The 17,553-nt window shown below is 43.1% G+C and overlaps 1 protein-coding gene across 1 annotated transcript in view; it reads left to right on the top strand.

The window, feature by feature from the left end:
* The first annotated feature begins 190 nt into the window (after positions 1-190).
* Positions 191-17,553, top strand: part of HOMER2 (homer scaffold protein 2) — a 255,201-nt gene continuing 237,838 nt past the window's right edge. The window contains exon 1 of the mRNA XM_040414053.1: positions 191-496. Coding sequence (XP_040269987.1) covers positions 492-496 — 5 coding nt within the window. The 5' untranslated portion in view covers positions 191-491. The remainder of the gene's footprint in view (positions 497-17,553) is intronic.

The following is a 17,553-nucleotide window of genomic DNA, read 5'->3' as shown; positions in this document are numbered from 1 at the left end:
GGTGGGCACAGGTGAGCCGGTGTGTGTTCTGGTCAGAGAGGGCACAAGCAGGCGGGCGCATCGTTGGCACCTGTACAGACTGACGATTATCTGGGGCAGGATTACAGGTGACGCCGCGGCTTAGGGAGTCCGGGATGAGCGCTGCACCTACCGGGACCGAGGCTGGCACTCGGCTGGCAGGCGTGGGCAGGCAGCGGCCCCGTCCCTCCTCCATGTGGGAGGCTGCGCTGCCGCTAGGAGCAGGTGGGATCCGCTCTGTGTCGCTGCGCTGAGTCCGCGCTCACTTCCTACACACTTCCTGCGGGAGAGGATCGCTCCGGAGCCGGCAGCAGCAGAGCCATGGCAGCGGGCAGCAGCCTGTAGATCTCCGCGGATTACTGCGCCCTCCGGAGAAGCCCGAGGAGGACTTAAATAGCAGCTGATGCGAGAGCTCCTGATCCCCGGGAGAGCACACACAGTCCGCCCGCTTGTGAGAGGAGCTGCCCGGCACCATGGGGTGAGTGACCGATGCGATCACTTGTGCCTCCCTCTGTGGAGCCGGCATCACCTGCACTCCCGCTCCGTACAACTTTCCCAGGGCGGACTGGAACCGTTAGAATGCTGAGCAGTGATAACCCGCAGCTGGTCGGCTCCGTCATAGCCTAACCTGTGCTGAAATGCTCCATTGTAGCCCATTATATGATGATCTGCTCTCTTATTACATCCCCTCTATAATCAACTGTTTTATTGTGACCTAACATTATATAAGGAACTGTTCTAGTATAACCCACTATTCTGACCTGCTCTATTATAAGCCAAATTGTATAATGACCAGCTTTATTACAACTGTGCTGTAATCACTGTCTCCTTTACAACCTAACCTTCTCTAGTGACCAGCCCTATTACAACCTAACCTTCCCTAGTGACCAGCCCTATTACAACCTAACCTTCTCTAGTGACCAGCCCTATTATAACCTAACCTCTAGTGACCAGCCCTATTACAACCTAACCTTCCCTAGTGACCAGCCCTATTACAACCTAACCTTCTCTAGTGACCAGCCCTATAACCTAACCTTCTCTAGTGACCAGCCCTATTATAACCTAACCTCTAGTGACCAGCCCCATTATAACCATAACCTAAACTTCTCTAGTGACCAGCCTTATTATAACCTAACCTTCTCTAGTGACCAGCCTTATTATAACCTAACCTTCTCTAGTGACCAGCCTTATTATAACCTAACCTCCTCTAGTGACCAGCAGCCCTATTACAACCTAACCTTCTCTAGTGACCAGCCCTATTATAACCTAACCTTCCCTAGTGACCAGCAGCCCTATTACAACCTAACCTTCTCTAGTGACCAGCCCTATTATAACCTAACCTTCTCTAGTGACCAGCCCTATTATAACCTAACCTTCTCTAGTGACCAGCAGCCCTATTACAACCTAACCTTCTCTAGTGACCAGCCCTATTATAACCTAACCTTCCCTAGTGACCAGCCCTATTACAACCTAACCTTCTCTAGTGACCAGCAGCCCTATTACAACCTAACCTTCTCTAGTGACCAGCCCTATTATAACCTAACCTTCTCTTGTGACCAGCCCTATTATAACCTAACCTTCCCTAGTGACCAGCCCTATTATAACCTAACCTTCTCTAGTGACCAGCCCTATTACAACCTAACCTTCTCTAGTGACCAGCCCTATTACAACCTAACCTTCTCTAGTGACCAGCGGCCATATTACAACCTAACCTTCTCTAGTGACCAGCCCTATTATAACCTAACCTTCTCTAGTGATTAGCCCTATTATAACCTAACCTTCTCTAGTGACCAGCCCTAATTATAACCTAACCTTCTCTAGTGACCAGCCCCATTATAACCTAACCTTCTCTAGTGACCAGCGGCCCTATTACAACCTAACCTTCTCTAGTGACCAGCCCTATTATAACCTAACCTTCTCTAGTGACCAGCCTTATTATAACCTAACCTTCTCTAGTGACCAGCCCTATTATAACCTAACCTTCTCTAGTGACCAGCCCTATTATAACCTAACCTTCTCTAGTGACCAGCCCTATTATAACCTAACCTTCTCTAGTGACCAGCCCTATTACAACCTAACCTTCTCTAGTGACCAGCCCTATTATAACCTAACCTTCTCTAGTGACCAGCCCTATTATAACCTAACCTTCTCTAGTGACCAGCCCTATTATAACCTAACCTTCTCTAGTGACCAGCCCTATTATAACCTAACCTTCTCCAGTGACCAGCCCTATTATAACCTAACCTTCTCCAGTGACCAGCCCTATTACAACCTAACCTGCTATGATGAACAGCTTTATTATGACACAATATTCTATAATAATTTTCTCTTACTCTCACTGTTTAGTTGGTTTTCATTGTTAACGGCCGTGTGGTATTGAGGGTGCTGTGCAGTCATTATTAGTGTTGAGCGAACCTGTGTTTTCAAGTTTGGTGTATAAGGTTCAGGTTATCTAAGAATTCCGTTATGGATTTCGCTACCACGGACGATAAATTTTGGTCAGTGGTAGCGGAATCCATAGCTGAATTCTTACACAAACCCGACCTTGAAACCACAAGTTCACTAAACACTAGCCATGTCAGTGTTTCACAAACGTGTGCTGTACGTGTTCTCCATGGACAGCACATGTCCCCATTCATTGTGTATACACTGATGTGTATTCAGACATCAGTGTTTTAGCACGGTCTGTGGGTCAGTGTTTTCCGCACGGATGCATGCTCTATTTTGTCCGTTTCACGGATCCATCACACCCATTATAATCTATAGGTCCGTGAAAACCACAGATGCCATCCGTGTTTCACGGATAATTAAGAAGAGATTCTTTGAAAATTATTTTTCAGCTGTTCAGTGTCAGTGAAACACGGATGCAACACGGACAGTAAAAAACTGATCCTTCGCGGACAGCTTCACGGATGCTTCACTGACCACCTGCTCACATATTTGAGTACGGACGTGTGAATGAGGCTTAACAATGCAGACCAACTAAACAGTTGGAGCCCACTGCGTCCCATACAGCTGCATGGTAGTATGACCACAGCGTGGCCGTGTTGAATCATTGTGGTTTTACCCTTATAATCCAAAATTCTGTATCTATAATGACCCGATGCATTATAGCCCAATATTCTATAATGACCAGCTATATTATAACCCAGGATTCTATAATGACCAGCTGTATTATTGCCCAATATTCTATAATCACCAGCTGTATTATAACCCAGGAGTCCTTTAATGACCAGCTGTGTTATAACCCAATATTCTATAATGAAAAGCTGTGTTATAACACAATATTCTATAATGACCAGCTGCATTATAACCCAGGATTCTATAATGACCAGCTATATTATAACCCAGGATTCTATAATGACCAGCTATATCATAACACAGGATTCTATAATGACCAGCTGTATTATAACCCAATAGTCTATAATGACCAGCTGTATTATAACCCAAGAGTCTATAATGACCAGCTGTATTATAGCCCAAGAGTCTATAATGACCAGCTGTATTATAACCCAATAGTCTATAATGACCAGCTGTATTATAACCCAATAGTCTATAATGACCAGCTGTATTATAGCCCAAGAGTCTATAATGACCAGCTGTATTATAACGCAATATTCTATAATGACCAGCTATATTATAACTCATGAGTCCTTTAATGACCACTGTGTTATAACCCAATATACGCTATATTATAACACATGATTCTATATTGACCAGCTGTATTATAACGTAAGAGTCTATAATGACCAGCTGTATTATAACCCAAGTCTATAATGACCAGCTGTATTATAACCCAAGTCTATAATGACCAGCTGTATTATAACCCAAGTCTATAATGACCAGCTGTATTATAACCCAAGTTTATAATGGCCAGCTGTATTATAACCCAAGTCTATAATGACCAGCTGTATTATAACCCAAGTCTATAATGACCAGCTGTATTATAACCCAAGTCTATAATGACCAGCTGTATTATAACCCAAGTCTATAATGACCAGCTGTATTATAACCCAAGTCTATAATGACCAGCTGTATTATAACCCAAGTCTATAATGACCAGCTGTATTATAACCCAAGTCTATAATGACCAGCTGTATTATAACCCAAGTCTATAATGACCAGCTGTATTATAACCCAAGTCTATAATGACCAGCTGTATTATAACCCAAGTCTATAATGACCAGCTGTATTATAACCCAAGTCTATAATGACCAGCTGTATTATAACCCAAGTCTATAATGACCAACTGTATTATAACCCAAGTCTATAATGACCAGCTGTATTATAACCCAAGTCTATAATGACCAGCTGTATTATAACCCAAGTCTATAATGACCAGCTGTATTATAACCCAAGTCTATAATGACCAGCTGTATTATAACCCATGACCAGCTGTATTATAACCCAAGTCTATAATGACCAGCTGTATTATAACCCAAGTCTATAATGACCAGCTGTATTATAACCCAAGTCTATAATGACCAGCTGTATTATAACCCAAGTCTATAATGACCAGCTGTATTATAACCCAAGTCTATAATGACCAGCTGTATTATAACCCAAGTCTATAATGACCAGCTGTATTATAACCCAAGTCTATAATGACCAGCTGTATTATAACCCAAGTCTATAATGACCAGCTGTATTATAACCCAAGTATATAATGACCAGCTGTATTATAACCCAAGTCTATAATGACCAGCTGTATTATAACCCAAGTCTATAATGGCCAGCTGTATTATAACCCAAGTTTATAATGGCCAGCTGTATTATAACCCAAGTTTATAATGGCCAGCTGTATTATAACCCAAGTCTATAATGACCAGCTGTATTATAACCCAAGTCTATAATGACCAGCTGTATTATAACCCAAGTCTATAATGACCAGCTGTATTATAACCCAAGTCTATAATGACCAGCTGTATTATAACCCAAGTCTACACCCTGTACAGAATTATTAGGCAAATGAGTATTTTGACCACATCATCCTCTTTATGCATGTTGTCTTACTCCAAGCTGTATAGGCTCGAAAGCCTACTACCAATTAAGCATATTAGGTGATGTGCATCTCTGTAATGAGAAGGGGTGTGGTATAATGACATCAACACCCTATATCAGGTGTACATAATTATTAGGCAACTTCCTTTCCTTTGGCAAAATGGGTCAAAAGAAGGACTTGACAGGCTCAGAAAAGTCAAAAATAGTGAGATATCTTGCAGAGGGATGCAACACTCTTAAAATTGCAAAGCTTCTGAAGCGTGATCATCGAACAATCAAGCGTTTCATTCAAAATAGTCAACAGGGTCGCAAGAAGCGTGTGGAAAAACCAAGGCGCAAAATAACTGCCCATGAACTGAGAAAAGTCAAGCGTGCAGCTGCCAAGATGCCACTTGCCACCAGTTTGGCCATATTTCAGAGCTGCAACATCACTGGAGTGCCCAAAAGCACAAGGTGTGCAATACTCAGAGACATGGCCAAGGTAAGAAAGGCTGAAAGATGACCACCACTGAACAAGACACACAAGCTGAAACGTCAAGACTGGGCCAAGAAATATCTCAAGACTGATTTTTCTAAGGTTTTATGGACTGATGAAATGAGAGTGAGTCTTGATGGGCCCATGGCTGGATTGGTAAAGGGCAGAGAGCTCCAGTCCGACTCAGACGCCAGCAAGGAGGAGGTGGAGTACTGGTTTGGGCTGGTATCATCAAAGATGAGCTTGTGGGGCCTTTTCGGGTTGAGGATGGAGTCAAGCTCAACTCCCAGTCCTACTGCCAGTTTCTGGAAGACACCTTCTTCAAGCAGTGGTACAGGAAGAAGTCTGCATCCTTCAAGAAAAACATGATTTTCATGCAGGACAATGCTCCATCACACGCGTCCAAGTACTCCACAGCGTGGCTGGCAAGAAAGGGTATAAAAGAAGAAAATCTAATGACATGGCCTCCTTGTTCACCTGATATGAACCCCATTGAGAACCTGTGGTCCATCATCAAATGTGAGATTTACAAGGAGGGAAGAACAGTACACCTCTCTGAACAGTGTCTGGGAGGCTGTGGTTGCTGCTGCACGCAATGTTGATGGTGAACAGATCAAAACACTGACAGAATCCATGGATGGCAGGCTTTTGAGTGTCCTTGCAAAGAAAGGTGGCTATATTGGTCACTGATTTGTTTTTATTTTGTTTTTGAATGTCAGAAATGTATATTTGTGAATGTTGAGATGTTATATTGGTTTCACTGGTAAAAATAAATAATTGAAATGGGTATATATTTGTTTTTTGTTAAGTTGCCTAATAATTATGCACAGTAATAGTCACCTGCACACACAGATATCCCCCTAAAATAGCTAAAACTAAAAACAAACTAAAAACTACTTCCAAAAATATTCAGCTTTGATATTAATGAGTTTTTTGGGTTCATTTAGAGCATGGTTCTTGTTCAATAATAAAATTAATCCTCAAAAATACAACTTGCGTAATAATTCTGCACTCCCTGTATAATGACCAGCTGTATTATAACCCAAGTCTATAATGACCAGCTGTATTATAACCCAAGTCTATAATGACCAGCTGTATTATAACCCAAGTCTATAATGACCAGCTGTATCATAACCCAAGTCTATAATGACCAGCTGTATCATAACCCAAGTCTATAATGACCAGCTGTATCATAACCCAAGAGTCTATAATGACCAGCTATTAACCCAAGAGTCTATAGGCATAATTTGTATATTACAGACCATTCTAAAATAAATTGCCGCCTTATTTCTGAACATTCGATCATAAACCACTTCATTAGTATAGAACATCCTATAATTAGCAGCTCCATAAATATACACTGTTCTGTAATCAACTCTGCCATTAATATGCAACTTTCTATAAGGATTGCCACAAGTTGGCTACCTCATAATGAACAGATCTGCTACTGAACTGAATATCAATATGAAACCTTCTATACTGATTGTCCATAATAAAACGTGCCATGAAGGTTCTATAATAAACTACTCAGTGATGGGTAGCCTTCTATAATGAACTGCTCCATTAATATACAATATTCTATGCTGCTGTGTTGATGCCCAATGGACCATGGAAGTGAATTGCCATTTCTATACCGCATGTTATAACCATTGGTATTAACTGCTCCACTGAGGCAGGGTATTCTAGATTCATTAAAATCTAGAACAAAAGTACTAATCTGAATTAAGAGACCAAGCAATTAAAAAAATTGGTTTAAGGTGTCAGCTGTTCTCCTGATCATGCAAACAAAAGGTCATTTGGGATCTTGTAGATTTTAATATAATATGTACGTTACAAATATGTAGGAGTATTCCGACTACAGGTAGAATAGAAATGCTTGATAGTTGGGGGCCCACACCTGGGTCCCCTGTTGCCTCTTAGCATCCGGTAAGTCGATGGCAAGTTACATAAAAAGGTAAGTGCTGCCCCTTTCGGGAAATTTCACATGAGTGTGTTCAGTATGGGAAATACTCTCCGTGTGACAGCAGTATTTCCCAGCCTGAACACTGCTCCTGTGACATGAACTCACAGCATTGTAATGATTTATAACGCTGTTTGTTCCTGTGTTCCAGCCCCTAACCGGAGTAGTTTTCACTTCGCTTTTGTGCCTGTTTCCAGGTGTAAAAGATGGTAAATGTGTCGTGTCCCATGTCCTGGACTCCGCCACTCCCAAGTGGCAAGCAAAGCGTAAAGAAAATATTGTCGCCAGGGGACTTAAAAAGTGGCAAAACAGACTTTTTTAATGTCGATAACCGGTGTATTGCCTGTAGTAAATGAACCCCTTAGATTATTGCAGGTTGTGATTGCTTGCGATTTCACAAATTATTCCCACTTAGCCTATGGAGAGGGGTGGGGTTCATGTGAAATGCATATGCTGTACTGTGCGCCAGCAATTAGAAAACAATCTGACAATGTTGCAGCCTCCTGGAGCTGGACATAAGTGGCATAGCCTAGCGATACGCTGTTAATGTCTGTGATGTCACCCCTTTAATCTTAGGGGAGCAGGACGATTCTCTAAAGCTACCTGTGGATTACTTTGTTTCTGTGCGGAAATTAACCTGCCATTCGGATTTAGAAATCCACAGCATGTCAACTGTTTGTGTGATTAATTTTTTTTATTTTTTGTGCGGATTTCACCTATTGCAATGCAAAGAGTGAAATTGCGGTTTGTGGTGTTGATTTGATGTGGTTTTGTCGCAGATCTCAGCCTTGCATTGAAGAGGGTGAAATCCACACAACAGAACCACACAAAGAAGTGACGTGCTGTGATTTCAAAATCTGCACAGCGGGTCGATTTCCACATGGGGCAAAAAAGCGAAGTGTACATGAGATTTGTGGTGCTGTATTAGGGCTCATGCACACGGCCGTGTTTTGCAGTCCGCAAAACGTGGATACTGGGCGTTTGCATGCCGATATATATATATATATATATATATATATAGTACAGACAAAGTTTGGACACACCTTCTCATTCAAAGAGTTTTCTTTATTTTCAGGACTATGAAGGCATCAAAACTATGAATTAACACATGTGGAATTATATACATAACAAACAAGTGTGAAACAACTGAAAATATGTCATATTCTAGGTTCTTCAAAGTAGCCACCTTTTGCTTTGATTACTGCTTTGCACACTCTTGGCATTCTCTTGATGAGCTTCAAGAGGTAGTCCCCTGAAATGGTTTTCACTTCATAGGTGTGCCCTGTCAGGTTTAATAAGTGGGATTTCTTGCCTTATAAATGTGGTTGGGACCATCAGTTGCGTTGAGGAGAAGTCAGGTGGATACACAACTGATAGTCCTACTGAATAGACTGTTAGAATTTGTATTATGGCAAGAAAAAAGCAGCTAAGTAAAGAAAAACGAGTGGCCATCATTACTTTAAGAAATGAAGGTCAGTCAGTCAGCCGAAAAATTGGGAAAACTTTGAAAGTAAGGGCTATTTGACCATGAAGGAGAGTGATGGGGTGCTGCGCTAGATGAGCTGGCCTCCACAGTCACCGGACCTAAACCCAATCGAGATGGTTTGGGGTGAGCTGGACCACAGAGTGAAGGCAAAAGGGCCAACAAGTGCTAAGCATCTCTGGGAATCCTTCAAGACTGTTGGAAGACCATTTCAGGGGACTACCTCTTGAAGCTCATCAAGAGAATGCCAAGAGTGTGCAAAGCAGTAATCAAAGCAAAAGGTGGCTACTTTGAAGAACCTAGAATATGACATATTTTCAGTTGTTTCACACTTGTTTGTTATGTATATAATTCCACATGTGTTAATTCATAGTTTTGATGCCTTCATAGTCATGAAAATAAAGAAAACTCTTTGAATGAGAAGGTGTGTCCAAACTTTTGGTCTGTACTGTGTATATATATATATTATTATTATTATTATTATTATTATTATATATAGTTTTTTTTTTGTGTGCTGAAAATCTGCATGAAATCCAAACCAAAACTGCATTGAGAAAGGCACATAAATCCGTACTATTTATTGCAGTTTTGGTGTGTGTTTTTTTGTGCAGTTTTTCTAATCTAATGGCAGCGCAAGGGGTAAACTAAGAAGCTGGTATTAGTAAATTTGCCCCAATATTGTGTCCAAAGATTGTGCAGCCCCGGTGTCGGGGATCATGCACATGAACGTATTTTTGGTCTGCATCCAATCAGCATGTTTTGCAGGTCAGATGCATACCCGTTCACTTCAATAGGGCTGTAAAAGATGCGGATATCACACCTGTGTACACTACCTGCATCCATATGTCCGTTCCGCAGCCCTGTAAAAGATAGAACATGTTCTATTCTTGTCTGTTTTGCAAGGATAGGACAGTTCTATAGAGGGCAGGAGGTTGCGTTCCGCAGAAATGCGTAGCACGCATGGCCGGTGTCTGTGTTTTGCACATCCGCAGTTTACGGACTGCAAAACAGGCATGAGCCCTTATAGTGACTAGTGTAGTTGCTCATAGCAACCAATCAAATTCCACCTTTCATTTTTTTCTAAGCTCCTTTGAAAAATGAAAGGTGGAATCTGATTGGTTGCTATGGGCAACTAAGCCAGTGTTCCTGTACATCAGCTTTGATAAATCTCCCCCACAGAGTGGCATTTTTCTGTGCAATTGTGGCAGTTACTAAAGTGACTACAGTCCTATTGATTGTCGTATTGTTGTCTAAGGGCTGCTTCACACAAACGTGATTAGCCCATTCTTCAAGGGCCAATGTGTCTCATGGATCTCCCTGGCCGACTGCGCTCCCCTGACCTGACCGTATCCTAGTGTTTTAGGCTACCTTTACACCTGCCGCATGTGGACAGAATGCCTGCTGACCCTATTAAGTATAATGGGGTCCGGCGGAGATCCATATGCATTCTGGTGGGCAACCAGCCAGACACAAACTACAGCACGCTGCGGTTTTTGTCCGACCGCTTGTTTGCCGTGCTGTGGCCGGACCCCCGGCCCGCCCCCATTATAGTGAATGGGACCGAAGCGGACGTCCGGCGGCACGGTGGGCTAGCGTGAGCATGGATCCGGCAGGCTGTTCCCCCGCCGGAACAGCCTGCTGGACCCTGCTGCCACAAGTGTGAAAGTAGCCTAAGGCCTCATGCACACGACCGTTGTGTGCATCCACGGCCGTTGTTCCGTTTTCCGTTTTTTTTCGTGGACCCATTGACTTTCAATGGGTCCGTGGAAAAATCGGAAAATGCACCGTTTGGCTTCCGCGTCCGTGATCCGTTTTTTCAGTCCGTGAAAAAAATATGACCTGTCCTATTTTTTTCACGGACAATGGTAGTCATCCGCATCCGTGATCCGCGTCCGTGATCCGTGTCCGTTTTTCCTATCATTTTCAATGGAAACTTGACTTTTTTTTCACTTTTCATGTCCGTGGATCCGCCAAAAATCAAGGAAGATCCACGGCAGAAAAAACGGTCATGGATCACGGAACAACGGAAATCTGTTTTGCGGACCGCAAAAAAAAAACGGTCGTGTGCATGAGGCCTAAGCCAGATTCACAGTGCACTAGTTTTGATAAATGTTCCCCTAAGGGCTTATGCACACAACCGAATGTATTTTGCGGTCTCTAAAAAATACGGATTAGAGCTGTGTGACATCCGTATTGCTTCAGTTTTCTTGTCTGCAAAACGGACAAGAATAGGACATGTTCTTTCTTTTTTGCGGAACGGTCATACGGAAAAGGAATGCACATAGTGTCATTTCCGTTTATATTTGGGGACCCATTAAAGTGAATGGTTCCGCATACGGGCCGCAAAAAAACAAAATGGAATGGACACGGAAAAAAATGAGTTTGTGTGCATGAGCCCTAAGAGAACAGCCACACGGTCAGGTTTCTTGATGGAGTTTTGGAAGCAAAATCAGTAGTGGATCTTAAAAGGAGAGAAAATATAAAGGACAGATATGACTTCTCCGCTTTTTTCAGTTCACTCCTGGTTGTATCTGGAAACCCGAACGTGTGGCAGTACCCAATTCCAATGAATAGTCGGTATAGAGTCAGACAAAAGGGGTCTATCCCTGCACCACGTTCATCATCCAGAATGGGAGGGATGGAAATAGTCTTGGCTAAGTGAATAGAGAGAGCTGTGTACATGCGCCATCACCGACCCTTAAACATAGTACCTTTGTTCATGAGATAAGTGTGGGCCCCAGAGGCGAGACCTGAGGCAGTCGGACATTTATGGCTTATGTGGACATACCATAGATGGGACTGCCCCTTTAATTATTTCAGCAGCTGTCCTTGCCTCACTACTTTGATATCTTTGTGGTATCCACTTATAAGACCACCTTGTGTGCATTGGATCATTATAATGACTGAAGCAGATGGATACAGGTCGATGGCAGAGTCCCTGTTATATAACTTCTGCACATCTCCGGATACTGTCACCCTGTCTTCTTTTACTCTCAAACTCCTCCATCAGTCAAATGTGCCTTTCAAATGCTTGCAGGGTGACAGGGAAGGGATACCTGCTGCCACCACTGCTTACGATAGCGTATTTTACAAAATATGATTATAGCAAAGTGCTGCATTTCTTAAAGATAACTTGTTACTTGGACAATTTTCAAATTTAGGGTCCACTTAACGGGGTTGTCCCACTAAGACATCTTATCCCCATTTACAGGATAGGGGATAATTATCTGACCACTGGGGCCCCTGCCGATCTCAAGAACAGGGGCCTGTGCTCCACTTTTGAATGGAGCAACAGACCTGCATACATGTCCGCTGCTCCATTCAACATTATGGCAATACCGAAGAGAGCAGAGTACAAGTGCCCATAGATTTGGGCAAGCATGCGTTACAGTGGAGCAGGGGCCCCAGCAGTCGGACCTCAGCAGTTCAGACACTTATTCCCTATCCTGTAGATGGGGATAAGCTTAATGTGACAACCCCTTGAACAGCAGCATGATGACCCTTGGCCATCGATCCTGATGATTGCTTTGTTCATTTACGTGATCGTCCCATGCTGAGACCTGTGATAAATGCAGATGTCAGCTATGGTTTTCCATATTACAAGTACAGGTCTGTACTGCTAGTAGGCAAGACGATACAAAAGTGCTGGAAGAATACAGAGGACGCCTGCCTCTTCCTGCCCCTCATGGAAGTGATTGGTAGGCTCTTTTATATGCACGGTGTCAGTCACCATCCCTCTTCCTTCTTTACTTCCTGCCTTCCTTCCTCTGTCCATCTCTCCTTCACTCTTAACAGTCATCTTCTAGGCCGTGAGCATCTCGCGTTTTCCCTTCCACAGGTCCCGTGCTAAGTTACAAATGTCTATTCTTGTCCTCAAAATGCCCAAAAATAGGACATGTTCTATTTTTCATTTATTTTTTATTTTTTTGCATGGCCGCGGAACACAAATACGGATGCGGACAACACACAGTGCACTGTCCGCATCTCTTGCGCCATTTAAATAAATGAATGAAAAACGGTTGTGTGTATGAGGCGACCAGCTTATAGCGCCCTGCTCTGGGCTGTGACCAATACATTCTTGAATCAAGGCACATGAAGTTAGCCTTTAAGGCCTGGACTACACTGAAACTTTATGTATCGCTACTGATGGGTGCGATGCGTGACGTGAACGCATAGCACCCACACTGAATCCTGACCCGTTCGTTTCAATGGGTCTGTGTACATGAGCGTTTTTTTACGCCTCAGTTCTGCGTTGCGTGAGAGTCGCAGCATGTTCTATAGTCTGCCTTTTTCATGCAGCCCTGGCCCCAAAGAAGTGAATGGGGCTTCAGTGAAAAACGCATTGCGTCCGGATGTAATGCGTTTTTCACTGATGGTTGCTGGGAGATGTTGTTTGTAAGCCTTCAGGTTTTTGTTTTCACGCGGGTGAAAAAGGCATCAAAAGGGATTGCATCGTAAATTTTGTTTAAAAATGGATCAATGACTTTTAAAAAAATAAATAAAATGATACTCCCCTCACCGTTCCCTTGCCGCTCCCTTACTGATGCTTCCCAAATTCCCTGCTGGTCTTTATTTCCTTGGCTGATTTCCTACACCCAGAAAATGCGGAGGAACACGGAAAGCATCAAAACCGGAGCAGCAGGGGATCGATGAGTATTACTCCTATTATAGTTTATGTCTGACTTTTTTTTTTTTTTTTTAAAGAAATAAAAATGATGGGCTGGAAGAGCTCTGAAATTTGCGACGTTTTGAATTTATCTCCCCTACTGCTTATTGGAAATTGATTTCTTGCAAGAAACAAAGTAATCACATTCACAAACAGTAGCCGTGAAAGTGTTGATATATAAAATAGAGGCAATTATTATCTCAGCACCGCACACGTACATAATGGCTTAATGACTGGTGCAGAACAATACCATGGACTGTATATCTGAGGGATGACGCCGCGTCTTTCTGCCGGCAGGCAGAGATTTCTGAGCATTGCGCTTGTGTGCGGCTTTGTCCCCATTTACTTAATATCGAGGAGAGAACCGGTTTTATGAATGAACTTGCAGCCGCGCACGTGTCGCCTGACTCGACTCTCCACAGCTAGATGTGTCCCTGTTTAAAGGGGTTTTCTGATTTTAAGTAATGGAAGCTTAAAGGGGTTGTTCAGTCACAATTTTTTTTATTACAGCCTGTTCAGAATGCTGGAAATAATAATAGCAGTAGCAATTTATCAATCCCCCACTGCGGCCAGTTCAGTGTTTTCCGGGTCCCCACCGCTCTCTGTATCTTGGTGTCCAGTGGCGAACACGGCGAACTGGCCATCACTGCTGCTTGACACCAGGATACAGAAACCAGCGGAGACCCGGGAGGGGATCTGTAAAGTGATCATTTTTGGTGGACATACAATTTTTAGCACTGTAAAAAGAATGGCAGTCATTTAAAACGGGCATTAACTCAGTTGTTGGTGTAAAAATAGTTGTAAGACCCCATTTTGGGACTTTTTAATGCCCGAATTACAATATTTTGTTTGTGGGGGCTGGGCCGGGACATCAGGCCCATGAAATTTACTGGCGCAGATTTATTAAGACTGATGCAAAGGAAAACAGGCTTAGTTGCCCATAGCAACCAATCAGATTCCACCTTTCATTTTTCACAGCTCCTTTAAAAAATAACAGATGGAATCTGATTGGTTGCTATGGGCAACTAAGCCAGTTTTCCTTTACACCAGTTTGATAAATCCCCCCCAACGAAATTTTACATCTGTCGCTCGACAAAAAGGGTACAACTCGCAGCAGTGCCCCCGTGATGTTTTTTGTAATGATAGTCAATGGTGTCACAGTGTGACTCTCGCGCAGAAATCCAACTTGTCTTGTCGCAGTTGCAACATGTCACAGTCCGACACCATGGACTATCATTACAAAAATGTTGCGCACCAAATGTCGTTGTGTAGCCCTAGCCTAAAAGAGGAGTGAAAACGACTCCAGTCGGGGCTCAGAGTAATTTTTACTCCAGACGCACAGACTGGTGGCCATGCATCTAGTTTATGTTGAGGCCTGAGCGTTTTAAAAAAATTAGGCGCTTTCACCATCAGTGTAAGGCCTATTGCACACAACCGTATGGCTTTTTCAGTGTTTTGCGATCCGTTTTAAACTGATCCGTTGTTCCGTTTTTTGTTTCCGTTGTGTTTCCGTTCCGTTTTTCCGTTCCGTTTTTCCGTATGGCAAATACAGTATACAGTTATTTCATAGAAAAAATTGGGCTGGGCATAACATTTTCAATAGATGGATCCGCAAAAAACGGAACGGATACGGAAGACATACGGATGCACTTCCGTATGCATTCCGTTTTTTTGCGGACCCATAGACTTTAATGGAGCCACGGAACGTGATTTGCGGCCAAATATAGGACATGTTCTATGTTAAAACGGAACGGAAAAACGGAAACGGAATGCATACGGAGTACATTCCGTTTTTTTTGCGGACCCATTGAAATCAATGGCTCCGTATACGGACCGTATACGGACCGCAAAAAACGGCCAGTAAACGGGAAAAAAAAACGGCCGTGTGAAAGAGGCCTAATACACCTGTCTTTCTAAATGACCCCCAATAAGTTCTGCAAATTAAAGAGGACCTTTCACCTGTATAAACTATGTGAACTGAGTATGCTGCCATATAGAGCGGCGCCCGGGGATCTCACTGCACCTACTATTATCCCCGGGCGCCGCTCCGTTCTCCCGTTATAGGCTCCGGTACCTTTGCTCCTTAAGTTATAGTAGGCGGGTCTTCCCTTGTCCTGTGGGCGTCTCCTTCTCCTAGGCTGCAGCGCTGGCCAATCGCAGCGCACAGCTCACAGCCTGGGAGAAAAAAACCTCTCAGGCTGTGAGCTGTGCGCTGAGATTGGCCAGCGCTGCAGCCTAGGAGAAGGAGACGCCCACAGGACAAGGGAAGACCCGCCTACTATAACTTAAGAAGCAAAGGTACCGGAGCCTATAACGGGAGAACGGAGCGGCGCCCGGGGATAATAGTAGGTGCAGTGAGATCCCCGGGCGCCGCTCTACATGTCTGTATACTCGGTTCATATAGTTTATACAGGTGAAAGGTCCTCTTTAAATGTAATATTGGGACACAATACTACATAACACATAAACTCCATAGAAGCAGTTTCCTAGAATACGTTTTGTAGAATAAAAAGCACAAATTAAAAATGTAGCAAAGTAATTATGTAATATACGTTTTTTACTTTGCTCCTACTGCACAATGACCACTGTAGACAGTAAACTGTAGGGTATTTTTCTTGCTTTGATGGTAAGGGGGACCTATGAAATTTCAGAAAAATGTCAGTCATGTCTTAAGCCTCATTCACACGTCCGTGCTCAAATCCGTGAGCAGGTGGTCATTGATGCATCCGTGTTAGGTCCGTGTGTCCGTTTTTGTTTTTTTTCTGTCCGTGTTGCATCCGTGTTTCACTGACACTGAACAGCTGAAAAATCTCTTCCTAATGATCTGTGAAACACGGATGCAACACGGAGGGCATCTGTGGTTTTCACGGACCCGTAGACTATAATGACGTGATGGATCCATGAACACTGACGTGTGAATGAGGCTTTAGGCCGGGTTTTCATGTTCAGTTTTTCTGATGCAGTTTTTGAGGTCAAACCAGGTGTGGATCATAAATGCAAAGTAAGCATAAATGACAGATACGGCCTCACCTGTTTTTGATCCACTCCTGGTTTTGGATCAAATTAGTGCGTCAGAAAACCTTAATGTGTAAGTCCAGCCTCGGGGTGCTGTCACACGTGCAGGCTTTGTTCATGTCTCTTGATGTCGGTTTTTTTTTAAGCCAAAACCAAAAGTGAATTCAAAGAGCAGAAGTATCTGTATACAGTCTCTCTTTTGATGATCCACACCTGATTTTTGATTTTAAAAACATGAGCAAAACCTGCATGTGTGACAGAAACCTCCAGAAGACCACCTGCGACCTAGACTAGAGCTTTCTGTCATGGATTTTCATATGAGATTCTCCCATATTCTGTGTGTATGTTGGGTTCCTGTTTGCAAAAGACCACCACTCTAGAAGACAGTTCTTCACAGCAATTGTGGGTGGTCGTCTTCTGGAGGTTCAGCTGTATTTGTTATTTTTTGAGTCATGAATGATAATTCATTGTGAACCCATTGACCATACTTATTTATTTATTTTCAGTAGATGATAAAACTTGTACTGAATGGATGGAGATGATTCACGTTGCGCTATACACTGTGCTGAAATATTTCCAGTTGCTCATCTTCACGAGAACCTTTTAGTCATCAATGTTCACCAGCAGTTTTTTTTTCTCCTGAATTGGAGTGGTTTGGGATGTAACAATCCAGACCAATATGTTCTTAACCTTCTGAGCGCCCTAGGCCTTGGGGAGGCAGTGACCCGTCTACCAGTGTCACAGTGTCACTGAAGACACAGCTGCCTGTCAGTAAGAAAAATGAGGTCACATGCACAAACTGCAAGGAGCCAAGTGTTCCAGCAGATCCTAGAGATGTCAAGATGCTCTTGAGTGCATGAAGAAAGGACAACTAAGGCTTCCCTTACACATACTGTAAGATAGTTATTTTCATGTAATGCCCCTGGTCATGCATG

Source organism: Bufo bufo, chromosome 1 (assembly GCF_905171765.1).
Source record: "Bufo bufo chromosome 1, aBufBuf1.1, whole genome shotgun sequence".
Classification (NCBI taxonomy): Eukaryota; Metazoa; Chordata; class Amphibia; order Anura; family Bufonidae; genus Bufo; species Bufo bufo.
The sequence above is the reverse complement of the archived record's forward strand: the minus strand, read 5'-3'. Positions and strand labels throughout refer to the sequence as shown.